At 44.7% G+C, this 19,863-nt stretch overlaps 1 protein-coding gene across 5 annotated transcripts in view; it reads left to right on the forward strand.

Moving 5' to 3' along the window:
• The window catches only part of LOC111250361 (uncharacterized), a 243,429-nt gene that overhangs the window by 104,032 nt on the left and 119,534 nt on the right, over positions 1 to 19,863 (forward strand). Inside the window, exon 1 of one of the 5 annotated variants that reach the window (XM_022805489.2) lies at positions 9,619 to 10,084. The exons of the other annotated variants lie outside the window; for them this stretch is intronic. Within the exon in view, the coding sequence (XP_022661224.1) occupies positions 9,634 to 10,084 (451 nt within the window). The 5' untranslated portion in view covers positions 9,619 to 9,633. Of the gene's footprint in view, positions 1 to 9,618; positions 10,085 to 19,863 lie in introns of those variants that run through there. 5 annotated transcript variants of the gene reach the window in all.

Raw genomic sequence — 19,863 nt, forward strand, 5'->3', positions numbered from 1 at the left:
CAGCAGCTTCAGTTGCTGCTGTGGGCCGTCTGCCTTCTTGGAGCGCTTCTAGCTCATATGGGTTGAGGTGGGGGCCCGGGAGGGAAGAACAAGCCGCCGGATACCGATTTGTTCATCCCTGTTACGCACCAGATGTGGTTCCCTTTAGTGCACTTTCTATATGGTTGTTCGAGTACCCCTGTCTTTCGACCGCAGCTGTGGGTAATGTCGTCATGATTACGTTTGCTACCGCTCATCGAGGCACAACACGGCAGCTAGCTAGCTAGCTAGCTATACACTTGAGTAACATTCAAAGAACCGCAACCAATGTAGATGTTCCTAGAACATCGACAAATTAAGACAGCAGACTGACAAAACAAGTTGGTCCTGCCGCAGCCGGCCTCGTCGCTGCTACCGATTAGAAAAAAGTCTTACGCTCATCGCCAACACTAATCGTGTGTGTGTCTGTGACACGCACGGTGCACGAGTGCCACGTACACAACTGTAGATAAAAACAAGAGCACAGTTAGTTAATTTTTGCCGGAATGGAATAACTTAATTTACACTGATCGTTTGGCAGGCGGCTAGGCAGAATGATGCGCCCGTTGCACGAACCATTACTACTATTATATATATTAGCATTTAGTCGCCTAGTGTCATTTGTCAGAAAAAGCAACAGCTCTACCGCAACGACAGCTGTCAGTGCAAATAGCCGCCATTGTTTCACTGACATCAGGCACTGCGGCATAAGGACCTAGAACCGAAACTGCTCAGCCAATAACGAATCTGGCCGTGTCGAGACGACGCGGCATGTAGTGCCACGACAGAGATGACGATGATGGTAATAGCTCTTCTGTGTGGTCTACGAGCGGCTAGTGTTAATTTAGTTGACAGAAAGGATGAGTATATTCAGGAATCACGTCTTAAATTCAATAGATACTATCGTAGTACAATGGCAATCATACAAGAGACAACATATGAGCAAGTGACGAAAATGGCCGGGCCGTTCGTGGCTCGCAAACGTCGGTGGAAGACTCGACCAACAGCGGCCCGATGGATAGATTCCAAAGCCAAATTAGTGTTAATTAGATGTTATAATTAGCAAGGGACGTGCTTAGTAAAGCACGCTATGCACTGGAAGCTGTAGCGGCGCCAGGAATTTTGTCGCCTGCGGAATCCCAGAAAGACTACCCTTCATTTTGAACCCAGTTCGTTATAGCGACGTACATTCTTAGCTCAACAGGTCTTATCTGAGTGCTATTTCTCTTGGCATTAAGCTTGTCACAGGCGAAGTTGATCAGCGCGCAGCAGCAACTACCCGCATCAGGACCACTTGTTGGAAATAATTAATAATGCCCTTAATACATGCAGCTTCCTTATCGACCGTTTTAACTTCGACGCAACTTCTTTATGTCACCATCTTTAATTAAGTGTTTTTTTTTTACCTGCCAAAGACTATGAGTGGGTTACAATTCATTATGGCTTCGACCCGAATATTATCGTTGTCGCCACTTGAGGTCTCGTTCGTTTAAAGGGAGATATTATCCATATACATACATGGTCATAACGATTACATAGTTTTTCAACGTTTTCCACATGGAACATCTATGTTGCTCTAAATGTGAGAGGAAATTTACTTAATCCCACGTCTTTTATTTTTTACTTAAAGTCACGTCTATTAAATTAAGAGGGGAAAATTGTTAGTAAGTTAAGCAGCTACTATACGAAGTCTTCGGTGCCATGATGATTGTACAAATAATATGATTTGAATGTATGCATTACTATTTTCTCTAATAAAAGGCGATCTTCTTATAGAAAAACATATTAACCCACCATCATGTCCTCACTGCGAAGTGCATACATTTAGATAATAATGCATGCGATACGGTATCGATATAGCCTATTGAACCTGCTGCAGTTTGTCCTAAAAATCGGTTCAAAAAAGATTTAGACTAAGGAGATAGACTAGCTCTATTTACGCCGCATCTAAAGACGATCCTACAACTGCACACTCGTTAAGTAGCGTCGGTGGCTTTCTTCATGTATGCCGCCAAACTTCTAAACAACATACGAAATAACTTTTTAGATAAAATGCCCACTTTTATATTTCATAGCGCCGAAAAACGGGACCAACGGTAATTGATGCTGGTCTATTCATCTAGGTAAGATAGGGATCAAATTCAAGCTTCACTATAATTCCTGAATTTCTCATTAAGCTCACTGCAGGAGTAGTCACATCATTTAAAATATGTCAAATGTTATACACTCGCACCTTTGACTTAGCAGACGCGCTTTCAAATATCTTATGGACTACATCACAGCCAATAAAAGATACAGAACGACCGATCGCTGCTATCCCCAGAGCCAAGCCGTCGGCATAGGACTAATGTTGAATTTCAGCTAAAAGAACATCAAGCAAGAGATATGATTTTTGGAGCACAGCCGAAAGGCATGCGCTTCTAGAACTAAAGATAGAATTAAAAACATCATCATATAACTTATTATCCTGCTAAATTAATAGGCGGCGTAGTCACTACACTGTGATTAACTCGTAAATGCAGTCAAATTTCTAGCGGGGATTTTAAAATAGCACCCAGCGTTGGGTCATTGTGTCACCAATTTGTGTTTGCTTTTTTCGGACCCATGTTAGTCAGTATCAAAAAGCTGTCGTACCACTAACTAAGCTATTGTGGCTTCGTCGACCATATATCTTTTTTCAGGCAAGCAAGCTGAAGACCCTTGAGGTACCGAGTAGTAGTTATCCATTGCGTACTTGACATCGTTAGTTACTGACGTGACCTGTGAAACTTTGAAACGTAAAGAATAGCTCCACCCTCATAGGATCGGATCATTATCACACAGAGGAGCCTTCAAAGAAAGTTTAAGGTTGCTGTAAAAAAATCGGGGTCCCATCAACAATGAAACTACATTTAGCAGAGAGTTCTTTAACCTTGCAGTTGGTAAGGTCAATGGAAATACAATAGTTTGAGGTGGACCCTCAAAATAGTTCACAATTAAAATATTCTCCCCCTCGGGGCGCTACAGAAAACAAAGATTGGCTCAAAGAGGTCCTTAGGACTTTTCAGCTTTAGCCGAATGGCGAAAGATAAAAGAATTATAATCTGGCGCTAAGAGCGATACTGCCTCTCAACATTTTACGCGCCAGTTGACGTACCAAAACAATCGCTTTGAAGACGAGCTTGAAGCAAATGGACGATTTCATAACAATGCGAAGTCGATAGAATCTTGTGCAAATTAAACTCAAGATGAGAAGGTTACTGGGATTCAATCAACTACACGGGTTTTTTAAGTATTAATAGTGCTCTCGCACCTTTGTGTGTCGAATCTTGATCAGATATCGTATATAGCCATTGTGCTGATTGGGCCCTGCTAGTGCTGAATAACAAGAGTCCAAAAAGTCGGTCCAATTGACAAGGGGCAGATTAGCCTCTATCGATTCATAATCCCATTTGTTAAGGCTCAGGTTCTTTCAGGCCTCGGCAGTCTCCTCTAAGTCAGTGATCAGTTTGAATGTTTGAAGCGTTTGAGTGGACAGTACGATAAACTGTCAATGAGAAGAGAAAGAAAGGGCTGCAGTTCAGACAAAGTTGAAAATTGTTCCCTGTTTGCTGCTGTGACTGAATTAAGAACCAGGACTGACTAGACGAGCCTCGTCTCGAACAACCTAGAAGAATTATTTGGCTATACGAAAGTAGATGAACATAGCTTTCTTCACTGACTGGTCGGTGGTCAGTCACAACATAAGCTTTTTTACATATTAATAAGGATTCCACTAATATATAATACGGCATAGCTGGTATAAAAATTCAGAGACCATTTCGTTGCCGTACAACGGACTATTATTGGCGATCGACGCATAGATGTACAACAATGTAAACATCAACGCTTTTGTATTAGGTGTAATCTTCACGGGAGAGCACTTGTTCTTCCCATCATTCTCTTTTATCCCATCGAGAAGCCCCAAAACGGACATCCAACGATAGCTCTATGTTAGAAATTCTATCATGTAGCAATATCGAGATTATGAAGAATGCTGTTACACTACCCGGGTTTTGTGCATTCAGACGGAAACATTTCAAAACGCTTCTATCGTTCAGCTAAAGCTCTTTGTCGTTCAAGTGGCTATGTACGGAAAGTGAGATACCATCTTGGTCGTAGTCCGCATGACCATGCTTACCCATTGGGACCGCTTGGACCTGTGAAATTTTTCGGGTTTCACTTCCGATACTGTCGTTAAACATCGCTTTAGAAGGCTGACTTCCTGTACAGAAAAAAATGGCGTCTATACTGAATTTCGAACCTAGATATTTCACTAGGTGTACCTAGATTCTATAACTTAGGACGCTATTTCGCGAAATTTTTAAACTTGTCACGGGCATCCCTAATGACAGCTTAGTTTCTATGGGAACGCATGATGTCGGTAAGCCTAACGTGCTGTATGTTTTCAGTATGCATGCCCATCGTTGATTGTAGGTTCTTCATCGACTAGTTTTATTGGATCAGAGATTCCTAATCAACTCTTAATTAGTAGAATAATTCCTCCATTCGTAAAGACCACTTCCTGCATGCACAACGACGCTCTGGCAGCGTTAGAGCTGCCACAAACAGCGGTCTATCAACGAGGCTCTAGCGACAGAATCAGCTTATCGATTACTACTGATCTGGAGTGCTTCTTAGAGATACGATTTGGAGCAGCTTCGTTGCAAGGATCGCCGTTACTGAATTTGGGAATTGAAGATGACAAAAGGGCGTAGCTAAAGGTAAAACCAAATTCACTCAATAGATTATGTTCTTGCTGATTGCCTGTGTACACGGCGGCGAGAAGTTCATAAGTGTTTGGTCTTCTCGGTTTTCAAAGTGCCCTACTGAAACATAAGGACTTTTTCGACTGTATTCGTAACACGGTTTGCTATGACCGGAATAGAAAATTCTATCGCAGCTTTAAACGTGCACGTGCAACATTAATACGGTCTGCACTGGACGGGCTTGCACCTGACAGTACAAAAATAGCGTAGTTAGGTTGTCGCACGACTTATTAAGGGGCTTGGAACAGATGTCTTGCCGTTTGTGTGTCCTATATTAATTTCTGGAATTGGTCCCCTTTTGTTTCGACTGATTCCAGGACCTACTTATCGTGCTGTTAGGCCATAACTCAGTGATAACAGTGACGCCGTCGACTACCACAACATACGACCGAGTATTTGAAGCTCGAAACCGGACGAGAAATCACTCACGATGAGGAGCCGACCCGCTCCACTGCAGGGGGCTAACTCACACTGACTGAGACTAAAGTTAATCACTGCCGGAGAGATTCTCGCGGCGAATGTAACGCTATTAGCAATAGGGACACATAAGAAAAAAAAATTCGAATATAACGAATGAGTTTTGCCGTTAGCGCTATTCCATTGATTGTCCATTACGTATTACAGATTATCATAGCGCAGCACGTATACTGTGGTAGCGAAAATCATGGTAACTGCCAGTGGTCATTACAAGGAACCAAATAGACTAACCGACTCTATCAGCGGCTCCTGTCATCAGTGACGCCGGCAGCTGGCGACGATACCTCAAAGAATTAATGACAGATATCCCTTCCATATGTCATCGCCTTTTGACCAAATAAGAACGAACACAACTGAGGTACAGCTGAAATAAGCACGATCACAAGCACGACGACAACAGCCATAACGACTCAGGGCGATACATTCTTGTACAATAGCTTAGATTACATCTTGACGAAGAAAATGAGCGCTATTAACAAACGCCGATCAGACCAGTTAGAAGAGAGGCGACGTGGAAGATCTAGGGCAGAGTCACATCAATTCCTACAGAAGTTACCCATAACGAGACATGCTGATGTCTCCACATAGAAATATCAATCGATCTTTTAAGGTGAATGTATCTTAGGTTTATCTTCCATCGTTCTGCATCGAACGTGATAAGCGTTCTAAGACTGCCAACTGACGTTATTTACTCAGACGATGAGTTTGACGGCAGCGTACTAAATTGACAAACGAACTCATATCAATCGACATGTACGTGCTCAGAGGGGCGAACAGGTAAGAGTATGCTTCGAGAAGCTATAGGAACCAAATTAAAGGGGGCAGAATATCTTTATGTCTACATGAATTTTGTGCTTCGAAGTGTTGAATGCTTTTTCTGGAACAAGCCATGATAACTAGTCGTTACGCAGGGGCACATCGGCAGGTACGACTGGCATAGTCATTCTAAAGGCTTTATTTGTTTGAACAGTATTAGTATCGGTATCACTATAATCGTCGTCAATTGTTGTTTTGTAAGCCTATCGAAGTGTTACGGAAAAATCGGCCGAATCAGGCAAGGGATTTGTTCCCTGTAGAGATCGATAATCGTTCATATGATTTTCTACCGTACTCCGTGGGACTGCGCATCACTTCTCTTAAGCAGCGTATCGGGTCAACAGTAGAAAGTATATTTCAACGATACCGATATATTCCATTTATTCTTCACACGCCGAACGTAGACGCGGACGCGTATTTCATCGGCTGAGCGAAGCAACTCCCTACTCCTTATTGACTTTACTGAATAAGCTAACTAAGATGCTGTTAACGTGGAACGCTCCTCAGTTTGATAACGTCGGCCAGTGACCGTTGACCTAAGTAATGCGCCGATCAATGAAGTACCATCAAAACCTAATGATTTCGCTCTCATCGACTCAATAAGGTCGCAGCGATACTAACGGGGGCGGTGGCTGTGACGGTGACGATTGACTTTTTCCTTTCAGCAACCGAACTTGTACGACAAGCGATCTTTGATGCATCTTCTGCTCATTTCATTTCAAACCGATTGTGTGCGCCGTTGCAAACTTCGCGACACATTTAGTCAACCCAGGGGGTAACGTAGCGGGGTACAGAGATGGAAAAAAGGAGAAAAAATTGTTGAACCACAAGCGATTATGAGCCAGAAGTCTAGTTATTGTCAGTAGCTATCACCTCAACAGTTGACCGCAAATTTGTCTGTGATTAGAAGTTGATCTGTGACAGCAATATCCTATTACGTCTTCGGCGGTCGATGAGCGATCCGTGTGCGCTTGTCGACCCGGAATAGTGCAACGGATGACGAAAACCATTCAGTGACCGGTGCCGGCAACGAAAGCCCTGGCGCCCGTTCAGCATCGGCTACTTAACACGACTCTGTTCAGGCGACAACAGCTGGCCGTCAAACGCAAAAACGTGTACCCTATAGAAAAAGTTTTCCATTATAAAAGTGACTGCTAGGAGATTTGAAGGAGCTTATTGCTGACACCGTACTTTGGCATCAGGTTATTGGGCGGCACTTTAACCAACGTCTTCAGTGTATAGAGACCGACTCGTCCGCATATATTACTGTCAGTAGTTACTGTAGTTAAAGCCAGTATGGGCCGTGTCCCAAATAATTAGAGTGGACTTAATTAATCGTTCTTCCATTTTGTCCTATTAAGGGTCTATGGTGCACTGATAGAATGAGAAAGTGTCGCAACTAATTCTACGAAGGTGACGCCGTTAGTTACGGCAGAATGATCGAGCAGACTGTCGACAGTTTTACCTCCGGGGGTTCTTTACTTTAAAGAAAACGTTTATATCTTGTTGTAGGGTTAATTATTTTCGACTAACGAACCGATGAGTGATGTCATTTATACGTACAACACATTAATTTATAACGGTCGATCTATTCACCACCTTCGTGTATATGTTGGATTGTAGTACATGGTAAGTGGGTGCGCTCGTCACATCTGCTGACAGAAATCGACAACCTGGCAAGCAAACAAAAGGTCAGAAGCGTACGATTTCCACGTAGAAAATGAATTGTATTTACGTTATATCAGCGATAATGGCTGAGATCGGTATTGAGAAGAGGTTGAGTTGGGCGCTTTGCGAGCAATTGGTAATCTTTCGTTTGGAAAAATATAGCCTCCAACATAGAATAAACATATAGAATTATAGATTGTAATCTTTATTATATAAAATAGATAATTGAATTTTTAGAGTAAGTTCATATTTAAATACGTAGTGAAGGCTTTTTATGTCAAAATATAGTCATTCTAGTGTATACTGGCCATAAATCCTAAAGTATCTTACTATTTCACTGTTTAGTGCTTGCCGCTAGATTGCGTTTATATATCTAATTAACCTAAAATCAATGCGCCATCGTATATTTGTCGTAGTCCAGTTGAGAGAACCTATAAACAGCTAATGGAAACGAAGTAGAAAGCCATTAGCTTTGCCCGCGTATGTAACATCTAGAATATATCATACAGAGAACATTAATCAACACATAGATGACAACTAGACATGGAAGATACCATCTTCAAGCGGTGAGTAACATTAAACTGAAAAATGCCTACGACGAATCCCCTATGAGTTTCATAGAATTAAGCTCTGGAGCGTTCGCAATCATAGATATAGTACTATGCCATTTTGCCGTAGACGTAAGCGGATGACAGAGTAGGTTGCAGAATTTTCCCCGCCGAAAATCCTTTGTTCATCATTGCTCCTATAACAACCCGGCGTCCGTATGGGAGTGGGCGATGTGGAACAAGCCTCCGCCGCACTGTTCATGTTCATCATGTATCAACTGCACAAAAAGGAACAAACAAAGACTTGGCCTTTTATGGCTGCTTTACAAACTTGAAGAAGGACTGTCATGTTGAGGATCGATGCTACAATACAATATTTTGAAACTTAACTTTTTTCCTGCCTTTTTCTGCCCCGCTTCCCCGGTCAGCTCGACACTCTCGAATTAATCACCTTTACGATGTTATCCTATAATTAAAACGATTATTTATTGTGACCGAATTGAACCATCGGTACCGTGCTACAGTTTAGTAGCAATCGTTAGAAGAACATAACGGGCAGGTGCCCATGTTGTTCAATGCATCAATCCATCCATCGTACTTCCATATGACGGTTGTCTGTGTAGCAGCTGCTGCTGTTGTTGCCGCTGGCGATATCGAAAATGATGATTTGCTATGGTGTATCAGTGTAACTTAGCAAATTTACCTTGAAGTTAATTTGCTCTTTTTCACTAGTGAGCTCTCAAGGCCCGTATCACCCACTAGCCCAGCCCGACGGACTTGCCACTATAGTTCGACTTAGGTGATTCTCTATTATGTAGTGGATGTGAACCGCCTTCTGCATTAGTGGGACTTTGTTCTCAGTCTGATGAAGATGTAGCAGTGGCAGCACCAGCTACAACAACGCTACGCGCATGGATCTAGAGGATCACTTCTGAGCAGCAGGCTCAGACCTACTGGCAACAGCAGCAGAAGCATACTGGCTCCCTCTTCTTCACCGATGGTCATCGTCGTCGTCGCAGCGGTGCCGTTTGCCGGGGGAAGACGGGAAGGAGGATACCGTTGCTTTGAGTTGTGCACGAAAGCAGCTGCCACTGGTACTGCCGCCGTGACCGGTTGTACCGTCTACCGGCAGAAAACACAGAGGCCGTCGAAACCAACGCTGAAGTGACGCCTATAACGCCAGGTCCACTCTCGTTGGGTCTTCGCCGCCTTCTGTTTTTTGTCTCTGATCGTTCCATTTTCTGTCCTCTGGGCTTTTGACGCTCGGTGGAGGAGTAAGATCGGCAAGGGCAGGAACAGCCGCCCTTTCCCCGAACCATATGCCGGCGCCCGGGTCTTCTGTGCCCAGAAGTAGTTCTGTCGCCCACTGTGGACTGACTGGTCTCCGGGCTCCTACTCAGTGCATTACTATTAGTGCTCCAGTGCATGCTTTGGACTTCGGTGTTTCCCTGTCGTTTTTGAGCGTACCTTTATTGGTAACTCCAGGCGCTCTTGTTCTCCCCATACCGGAGTTCCAGGCTTCTGCGACGGCCCTGACCCGAGTTGATTCTTTTAAACGAAGCAACATTTTGCCAACAACAGCACTTCATCAAAAGAAAAACGCACTAACTAAACGAACTCAGCTGTTGTTATTTCCTTCCGTGGATAGTGGTGCATTTCTTAACCCTCTGTGGCTAAAAGCAAGACAAAATATGGCTTATCGAATTAGTGCTAGCCGGTGGGTCGCGAGCCTGACCGTGATTGCCGCCTTCATGGGGCAAAGCATCGCAGGTGAGTCTTACGTAGCTGCATAACCTATCTGTGGCTGACTGGCAAATATGACAAACATATCAACAAGCGACCAAAAAACCAATATTACGGATCTCCGGTAGTCACAGAGCACGTTCTTCAATTTTGATTTTTTCTTTGGAATAAGCAATATTTACTGCGAAGATTGATGAAACACCTACGCCCAGGTTATGCCGTGTGGAAAGATCTGTCCTTTTCTTTTTCCCCAGCCCAGAACTGTAAATCGATAGCCAATGACAAGCCCTGCCGATTTCGATCTAGTTTATATCTTTATTGAAACCCTGACCTGCTACCAAGCCGACTTAAAGGTTGTCATAATTAATGTGTTGATAGTTCGATTTCAGTCTATCTTTAGAATATTGTTGTGCCAGAACGTTGTGGGAAAGCAACGATTTGCCGGTTCAGGTAGACGCCGGTGTTGCTCCCTTGAGCGCTTGACTGGAGCTCCGCGCGGACCCATCTTGTCGCTTCCCAAACAGATAATTGTTTATTCGAATCGAAAAAAAAAAAGAGCACAAACTTCGTAGAATTGCTGGAGTACGATGTAATTATCAGCGTTGTCTTACGTGGCACAGAAAGTGTCGAATATTTTCCTCATCGTTGGAGATACGTACGTCGAGTATTTGGCCCAATGGGCAATTCAACTTTAGCTGGAATTGTGTGCGCTATTCTGATAAAATTCGTCTATCTTAACTTATTACGTTTAAGGGAAGTTTCGACGCTTCTGTTTAAAGGTTAGAGTGACACAGGTGTTGCTAAGATAGACTCTTTGTTATGGCCGTGTTTAGTAGTAAAGAAAATGAAAAACTCTATTAGCCGCAATTTGTTCTCGTCTAAAAAAGGTCTAGTTAGGACTTTAAATTTAAATAGATCTTTATTTCGCTCATTTGTTGACATTTGAAATTGCTTTGGAAAAGGAAATGTATAAAATACATAACCTAAAACCTTGAGGATGTTTTTTGCATCTACAAGATGTCAGAACCCCCAGTAAGGTTTCGTAATTTTCGTTTAAGTCAAGGGGAAGTCCACTTACTCTAATGGCAGCGATAGTTATTTGTACGGAAACAATTTTAGTTTTTAGTTGATAATTTAGCTGTTTATGCTCGCGACGCTGCTAGCGCAATAAATGTGCGCGGTAGGTCGCCATTTTTCAAATCAAAACTCCCATGTAAAGGCAAAATGTTTTACTAATTTTTTAAGTGTTCGAAAGTGGTCATTTAATTATTCTGATACTTATTCTTTTAACAAGCGTCGTGAGAAATATTTAATATGCTTAATCGCTGTAAGTAACATTGCGTTCGGTGGCTTTTCTTATGATTCCTATTGTAATCCGACGATCCACAATAGTGGCAGTGCACGAAGCTGGACCTGCATTGATTGCCGTACCGTTGTCGGACTGCCATGACCGTCGGTAGCAATAAGTATCGGTGGATAAAATGGCCATCAAAACGACGCTTTTTTTGAACGGAGTTCCCTACTCTGGCGTTAACCGACTATACTACTAACTATGATTTGCTTTGGCTTGCCGAGGGCCATGCTACCGCATATTACGGAACCACAGTGGTCGTTGTCTCTGACAAAATAGCGATAGTATAAGTAAGTATAAAATGCAGTAGTAATGTGGCAATATAGCCGGACAAGCCATACCGGAGTCGGAGCTACTCTACCATCACACTCATCACTATCTCGCGTCTTGGTTTCTCTCGAACGCTACAAGCGGCACGAAACGAGCCATCCATCTACCCATCCACCATTGATTCTGTTTACTTCACAACGAACATTGAACTTGGCAGCGCTTGTTGCCGGTTTAAGAGTAGAACTAGTAGTGGTACCGCTGCGGATGGACTTGGCCGCGTCGCAGGCGGCAGCAGCGAGACGTCGGGGCCGCCGTCTTCTTTCCTCGTTTTATCGACGCGCCTTTACAGCCCCCTTCACAGAGGCGAATTTCGCCTGCCGACTACCGAGCGTCAACACGTAGGCGAACCACAGACAAACAGGCAACTAGACACATCATTTTGCTGCCAATGTATACAGTTACGACAACTGTTATTACTACTGCTTACCGAAGCGGGTAGATGGCATAACACTTCGTCGCCATATGATGAGCTACTGCGGCCGCTACCGTCACTGCAACCAGAACCAGCTAGGTTTAGGTGGCCAGGCAGGCGAGCAGGTTTGCAGTAGGCAGGCGGCCGGCCGGCCGGCCGGTCGGTCATGTAGACTAACTGAGTTTCGCATCTTCGCATGCAGACCTTCGATAGATCTTCGGCACACCACTTCAGACAGCACAAAAGCAGCAGTATGTGACGGTATTAACTGAAGAATATGGCCTATGGACTATCAATCGATAGCATCCTCCTTGGGGTTGTTGCATGTTCATCAAGGTAACCAGAAAAAAACCATAGTCACAGTGGAACCGGGCGAACACAGTAACTCTTTTGTCTCATGCGGATTGCGCCCTTTTGACTGGTATTCGGTGTCTTCTCTCCCATTCCTTTCCGCTCCAAAGACGCAGTAGTACAATGAAAGGAAGACTGGCTGTTGTCTCCCACTTATTATTTGTTGTATTGTATAACCCAAGAACAGCAACAACAACAACAACAACAACAACCGCGGCAGGCGCTGTTACCGGCGCCGCATAATGCCTCAAGTGTTGACAAAAATCTTCCCCATTCTCGTCACTATGGCTGGCTGTCTCTGAACAACATGTAAGACTTCTCTGTGTGGTCCAGCAACCAGTGTACAGTTGTTGTTGTTGTTGTTGTGTTTTTCTTGTTGTTATCATCATCATCATCGTTGTTGTTGTTATTATGGCACTGTATTTAGTCGTCGCCAAGTTAAGATACCACAGATAAGTAAACACATGGAGCGGATACGCCAGTGCACTATTTGGTGGCTATCGACTTGTCCCTATAACTATTGCAGCTACTGCGAATGTCACAGCGAATATTCAAACAACCTTGAGATCTCCTACATCTAGGCTTTCCGCTCGATGTCTTTTATTAGTTTTCCTTCTGTTTTGGCTCGTTAGCCACTTCGGGCCCTAAAGACATGGTGGACGCCCGAGGTGGATCATCTTTGACTATCTTTGCCTGCCTTCCTGCCTGCCTGCCTGCCTGGATTTGCTGCATCCGCCGACGCCGTCGTCCTCAGACCCCTATGGCCGCCGCTCCGAACTGTGATTTGTAGTAAGTGTCGCACCGCAGATTTCGTAGCGGTCCCAGATTTACAGCCACCAAAATCACTCTTATCGCGAATATTTTTGCTGCCCTCGCTGTGTCGAAGATCTTCCGTTTGTTTCTTTTTTAATGCTTCGTGCGTCGACATTTAATCCATCGTCTCAAATTAACACTACCTTTCAGTATTTTTGCCGTTGGTATGTACGCGTCAATATATATATACAGCAATCGGAGAGGGATCCTAGGTCTGCCTTAAAATGCCTATAAGTGGGAGACGTTTCCGTGTTTGCGAAATTTCTTTTTCTTATTTTTGAAGACGATGTGCATGTGTGGCTGGTGCTACTGGACGCGTTGATATCGTCTCAGCTGAGGTGAGGTGAAGTCAGTAACCTGTCTTGATCTATCTCATTTATGTTATCACCACCGGCGTCGCGTAGTCTTCGCCGCGACAGGCCGAATTCTTCACCCCAACCTGCACGACCACTTCTTGTCGTCCCTGTTTGTCCTAGTGGCAAATCATGTTGAGTCAGTAAGCGACGACAGCATTTATTTTTTCAGCCTAATAGGACCGGTGAATAGATGCCAAGCGTCCACCGCTCGTTCTGGCTTCTTGTGCTAGGCAGGCAGCCTTAGACAAACATGACCCCCAAGGTGGCAGAGCAAAGTGAAGTGCTATCCAGCGCTTCGAACGGGTGGATGTGTTTTATTGCGTGGCACTAATACGCACCAGACAATAATACATTGAAAACGTCGCTTATTTCCTCTCTTTTCTCCAGTCCCAAAGGCAGAACACGTTTAGCCAGAAGCAGCCATCGCTGCCAATTTATCGCCAGTTACAAAGGAATAAGATAGACCGCCCAGAATCCGCTAAATCTACAAACAACGCTGGGTCCATCATTTTCGAGCGCGATCGATCGCACTACGACGAGTCAACACTTATAATGATGATATTGGCACGAGTCATCACAGACCGCTATGGAGGGTGTGTCAACTGCATGATAAATGTCGCCTGCTGCTCGCCAAGCGTCATTGAATTAGAAGACGCTGCTGTTTTGGATGAAACCGTAGGGAATGTCGACCTGGCAGGCCGCGGTGAGCATAAAAAACACTAATAAGGCCACTAAGACGACGGCATGTTGTCGGTGGATGATTTACTATTGCCGTTGCAAACGATAGAAGTAACACCCTTGCGACGATGCTGCATCCTGAGGGTGAAGCGCTGGGTTCTATTGGTTGCGCCAATGTATGCCAATATTTGCAGACGTCATGTGATGATGAATACGACGCGAACCTGAATGTCGAAGTACGACGAGTGCTGTTGCCCCAGCCACTTTTTGTTGTTATCGTTTGCGAGTGGCAGCCGCAGGGGCAACGATGTTGTGGTCCCTCTGTGCAGGTTAGTGTCTGTTGTTAATAGATGGGAGACATCATCGTAAAGATTAAGATTACGAATTAAAATTTAAGTTTCCATGGGCTTAGCAGTCAGTAGCGTACCTTTTGCGACGATGTTAATTGCTCTGAGAACTGAGATAGTGGTTCGAATACCAAGCTGTAACAGCTTTAACTTTAATAGTCGGCGAGTAACTACTATTATAGGATGGTTTCAAAGTAGGTTAGGAATATAGATCAGCAATGGAAGCAGGTGCAGGCCTTGTTGCATGCCTAGAAGGGGCTATCAGAGTATGATCAATCTAAGGTTACTGACCGTAGCCGACGACTACAGTGGCTGGAACCGGATTTTGGCCTCGCGGCTGGACGTCATTTACGTCTCCCTAAAGTAAAGTCATCGACTCAGGTATACATACCTATGTATATACCATCGAACTGGCACTGACAGCGACAACGACCTATGCTCTGCGCGACGCTGGACGGAGGGCGGGGGGCAACGTGTGCTGTTGTTGCTTCGCTGCCTGTCGTCGTCTGTTGTGTTTGGGAGCAAGGGCAAATCTACGCACACTTAATGAGAGCGCAAAAGTTCTAGACGACTGATTCTTTGCCAAACCACGAGAGTCAATCAGCTTTCATCAGTTTTCTTTTTCTGCAAAGTTGCGGCCGTCCGTCGTCGAGCAACTGCTTGAGCGTCGGTGGATTCCCCTGAAGCAAGCACACCGTCGGGCTGCTGCTACTGTCAGCGCTACGTAACGATGATAACGCTGCTCGCGGATCGAAATGGCATAGACAGCAGGGCAGAGCGAAGGGCAGCATAAGAGGATAAAGCGAACGAAAAACAACATTTATTCCTTTAAGAAAGAAAGTTTAAAGGAAAAAGAAATCTTCAAAAAAGAAAAACACCCGAAACTTGCATACTGTTCTTACTATCTTCCTTATTTCGTAGCGTTGCTATGATATGGGCAATGTGAGGTCTAATCTCGCTTTGGTCTAGTGGTATTATCTAGCACTTGCGAGTGTTGGCAGTGGTCGACCCGCCGAACAGTTTAGAATATGCTGCTGCTACCGCCGTTTCAGCGACCGCGATCATGGTAATAGCAGAACTTGACTCCCCTCAAAGACACGTCATTTTTGCCTTCACAACGGTAGCATTGACATTGTATGTCCCATCGTAGCTCTACCATATATGCTGCAAATGCAAGCTAAAAAGTGAAATGTTGAATGACTCCTACACACAAATGCACACATTCAAACAGGGTAAAGCTGCCCCCATGGTCTCTCTCATTGGCGGTCGCTTATGCCAGTGGACACTATGTAGTAGTCGAGTCAGGCAAGCAAAAAGTAAAAAGGAAAGCAGCAGCGTGCAGAATAGAAAGGGGCACCGCATCGTTTATTCTGCTACGCAGCGATTACGGCAATCAGTTGAACCAGGCTGGCAGCACGCGGTCGGCCGGTCGCCGCTGCTGATTTTGCCGACCCGGCCCTGTCTGGTTCTGTTTCCCGGCATCTGGGCACCTTATGGAAAAAGCAAAGCGGCCAGCGAGATAGGGAACATAATGAAGAAAAAAATTGACGATGATGACGCAACGACGATAATAGGGTAGCATTGTTCATAATAGCGCCGCAGCTGCTGGTGGTCATTAGAATGATGTAACATAAATGATATAGGGTTGCAGTATGTAGATCGTCGCCGTATATGTTGCAGCCCTTCGATATCAGCCACTCTGCGACTGGCGCGACCGACGCTGTTCTGCTAATATATGAGCGTATATTTACGTGAGCCTCCACCATTGATGGAAGTGGCCTTGAGACGCAGTTCTGAGAACCTGATTTGGACGAAAGAGGCGAGACGATCGATGCGAGACAATTTCTCATATGCGTTCTGTAGAAAAGCAGCTGCCATCTGTCGTTGGTTATTGCTTGAAATTCCACATCGCGGTCCTGTGATCGTGAAGGTCCTGTCTAACAAAACCGATACCCTGTCTACATATAGTTTCCGTTATAGAGCCATTATCTCCGGATGTGTCTGCACAAAAGTACGTGACGCTCAAAATCATTAAAGGTCGAAAATACATTTAAACGAAAACTTCGAAATAACGCTGGTAGTTATTATCGGATTGGGAGAGAAGCGAAACTCAGAGCGAAGATGAAAATGCATCTTTACAATAATTTGTTGACACAACAATGGCAACAACAGCCGTTATAATCTATGATATTACCATTTTGCTACTACTGATGTAACTAATTTGTGTATCGCAGTAATTCAAAAAATGATACATTTCCATGTAGAGTCTCTAAGGCAATGCAGTCAAAGCAAATTGATTAAGCCCGTACAAAGAATAGTAACAACACAGTGAGAAAGCATCTTCCTGGAATTGCACGGAATATCTACATCGCCGACAGGTGCAGGCCTCAAAGCAAGGCCACCTGCAGTTATAAATGCTTAACAGTCTTAGGTTCGACTGTCATTATACGACCGGCTTTAGCCATCACTATCGCGATGCTTGATGGCGGCTGCGCGACTCCGACCTCGTCGAAACAACAGCCGCAAGCGACGGAAAATAGGAACGCGTGCTCAATGCTTTGACGCTTACCGTTCAGTGTTGGTTACCGTAACTAGCGGCGGCAACAGCCGTAAACAAGCCCGAATTACGCTCTGCCAGATCCGCCGCGATCGCCAAATTCAATCGTTGCATAGCCGATTGACGTGATTCGGACCTCCGGCTAAGGCTAACGCCATGTTGAGACAAGTCTTACCTCAAGACAGAAAAAATTATGCCGGTTCTGGGCGGTTTTCGTTCGCGTGAACTGCTACGGGTAAAAATTGTCGAGTGTATTTTTTGCGCGATCACTAGGTCAAAGATAGGCATGGCAGCGACTAATTGCATTACTTCTGTTACTACTACTACTACTACTACTACTACAGGCATCGAGAAAAAACGGTCAAAGCCCACGGTACGCCACTGACATTGTTTCGACGTTGTTGTTGTTGTTGTTCTTGATGGTGGTGACCGCGCTTCGAGGCGACACACTTTTGCTTTTCTCCACTAATTTCCAACGTTTCCCGCCGACAAGTAATGACGTGTTGTCCTATCTGTCGGTCCAGTTTTGCATTCTGTCTTCTTCCGTCGGAGCGGGCTGGCGTCCGGGTGACCCGATGACTAGACGGACCTCTGGACAAAGGTGCACGGCCAATCTCGCATTCACGCGTACCTCCCACAAAATTTCACTGGTGGACTTGTTCAGCACCGTGCCTTACATACAGCCAGAAATCAACCTTATACTATGTGCCTGGTTTTGATTTTCTGTTGTTATCGCTGTTTTTACCGATTGTCCAAAGTGTAACTATGCCAAAAAAAAACAAAACAAAAAAAGCCTTTCAAACATATGAGAGAGAAGCACATAGCTTTCTAGCTTATTATGGATCCATCTGTATCCGTTTGTAGGCTTATTGTAGGTAGTTGGTGATAAAGTACTGCCGGAAAACATCAAATAATTTCACTATGGGACTACGCGTTGCCCGTGAGAGAATTCGCGAGTTAAAGCATGAGACATTTGAAATACAGCGGCAACGTAAAACAGTACTAGTCACAGTACGGGTGGCCTGTGGTTGAAGCATCTGTAACAACGAAAATCGTGGCAATAAGCCTCTCAGACAATCCAGGTCATTAGTGATCGATGTCGCCTACTTACATTTCTTCGTTACAGACTAGGAAAAGCACCGGCCTACGGTGGGGGTACGTTCTACAAGCTGGCAATTCGTCGATTCTAAAATTGACGACGAGTCACTTCGGGAACGGCAGCAGTAACAACAACAGCGAAGAACGATGCTCGTTTAACAGCGGTTCCTGTTACGAAAATGGTAGGCGGACATTGAAAAGCGGTGCCAATGGCGGTCGTGAATGAAAGCGCGCCTACAGAGCATATAGTCTACTAAAGTAACTCAACTACCTTTGAAATGGTACCCGCCGTCGGCCATCCTAGAGATCTGACCCTCTCAGTGCATATATGTGTATAAACATGACGCGACAATGTTACTGAGAGCTTTGTTCGCCGCTAGCCGTCCGTAGCCGTGGACGGTTTATCTGGTTACATTGCAAATGTAACCTGTATGTAGGAAATGAAGCTGATGGTGTTACGCTCTCTGTGAAACACTCTTGTTACGCAATGGGTAGCGAATGATCTGCTAGTCGGTAATATACTGTCGCCCGCTGACCAAGGCCAGCCACTCACGTTGATCACAAAGCTCGAACGGGATGGTAATGATTTCATCCGACCGCCCCCGGATCTTGGGACGACAACGATATTACTGGCGACATGTCTCCTCGTTCGTATCGATGTTTCGCTTACGTTTAACAGGCGTAAGCCCAAACGGACAACCAATCGTTGCAGAAGTAAAGCTCGAAGAAATGACTGACATTCGTACACGAAAGAGCATATTCGATACGCGTCGACCGATAGCGAGTCACAGATAGGAGACGGGGGAGACGATTTCCGAGTTCCACGGATAGCGCGAACACTGACGAGCTAAATGCGTCTCCCTTAAGTGCTCGTTGCACCTAAACCAGCCCAACGAGATATTCGACGTCTCTGATTGGCTTTTTCAGCCAGCAAGTCGTTAGCGTTCTATGACCATTAAAATCTAATGTTTTCTTGACACTGATGACTTAATGGCTAGGCGAACTCTGAAAGTTTCTCGGATAGGTACACGTGCATGTAGCATTATGAAGACCTGTAAGTCGGTGAGGACAGTTTCAACTCATCAAGACGAAAAGCTTGTAGCAACACAGTGAAAAATAGAGCCGAAACCGCCCATCTACGGCATTCAATATCGATGCGCCACAAAGTTCTCCGATCATCAAAATCGTTAACGTTAACTGAGTATGCAACAGGATCGAGATAATTTAGTAAAATTTTTTGGAAGTTCCTACCGTTCCGTTCGAACTGGGCAGCGAATCTTCGCCACAGTGAGGGCAGATTTAGATGTGTCATACGGCAGCCGATCGAAAGGTACATCGAATAACGACGACAAAAGCTGTCGAGGGGCTTTTACTTTGAACGGATGAGCGTTATACCGCAGCAGGGAGAGATTTTGACGAGCTAACGCTTTCAATACCCGTTGCCTCACAATGTTTATTACCGACCCAAAGCTAACGTGTATCAATCTAATTTAGTCAATTACAGGCGTCCACA

Source organism: Varroa destructor, unplaced genomic scaffold, assembly GCF_002443255.2.
Source record: "Varroa destructor unplaced genomic scaffold, Vdes_3.0 BEIS01000004.1, whole genome shotgun sequence".
Taxonomy (NCBI): Eukaryota; Metazoa; Arthropoda; class Arachnida; order Mesostigmata; family Varroidae; genus Varroa; species Varroa destructor.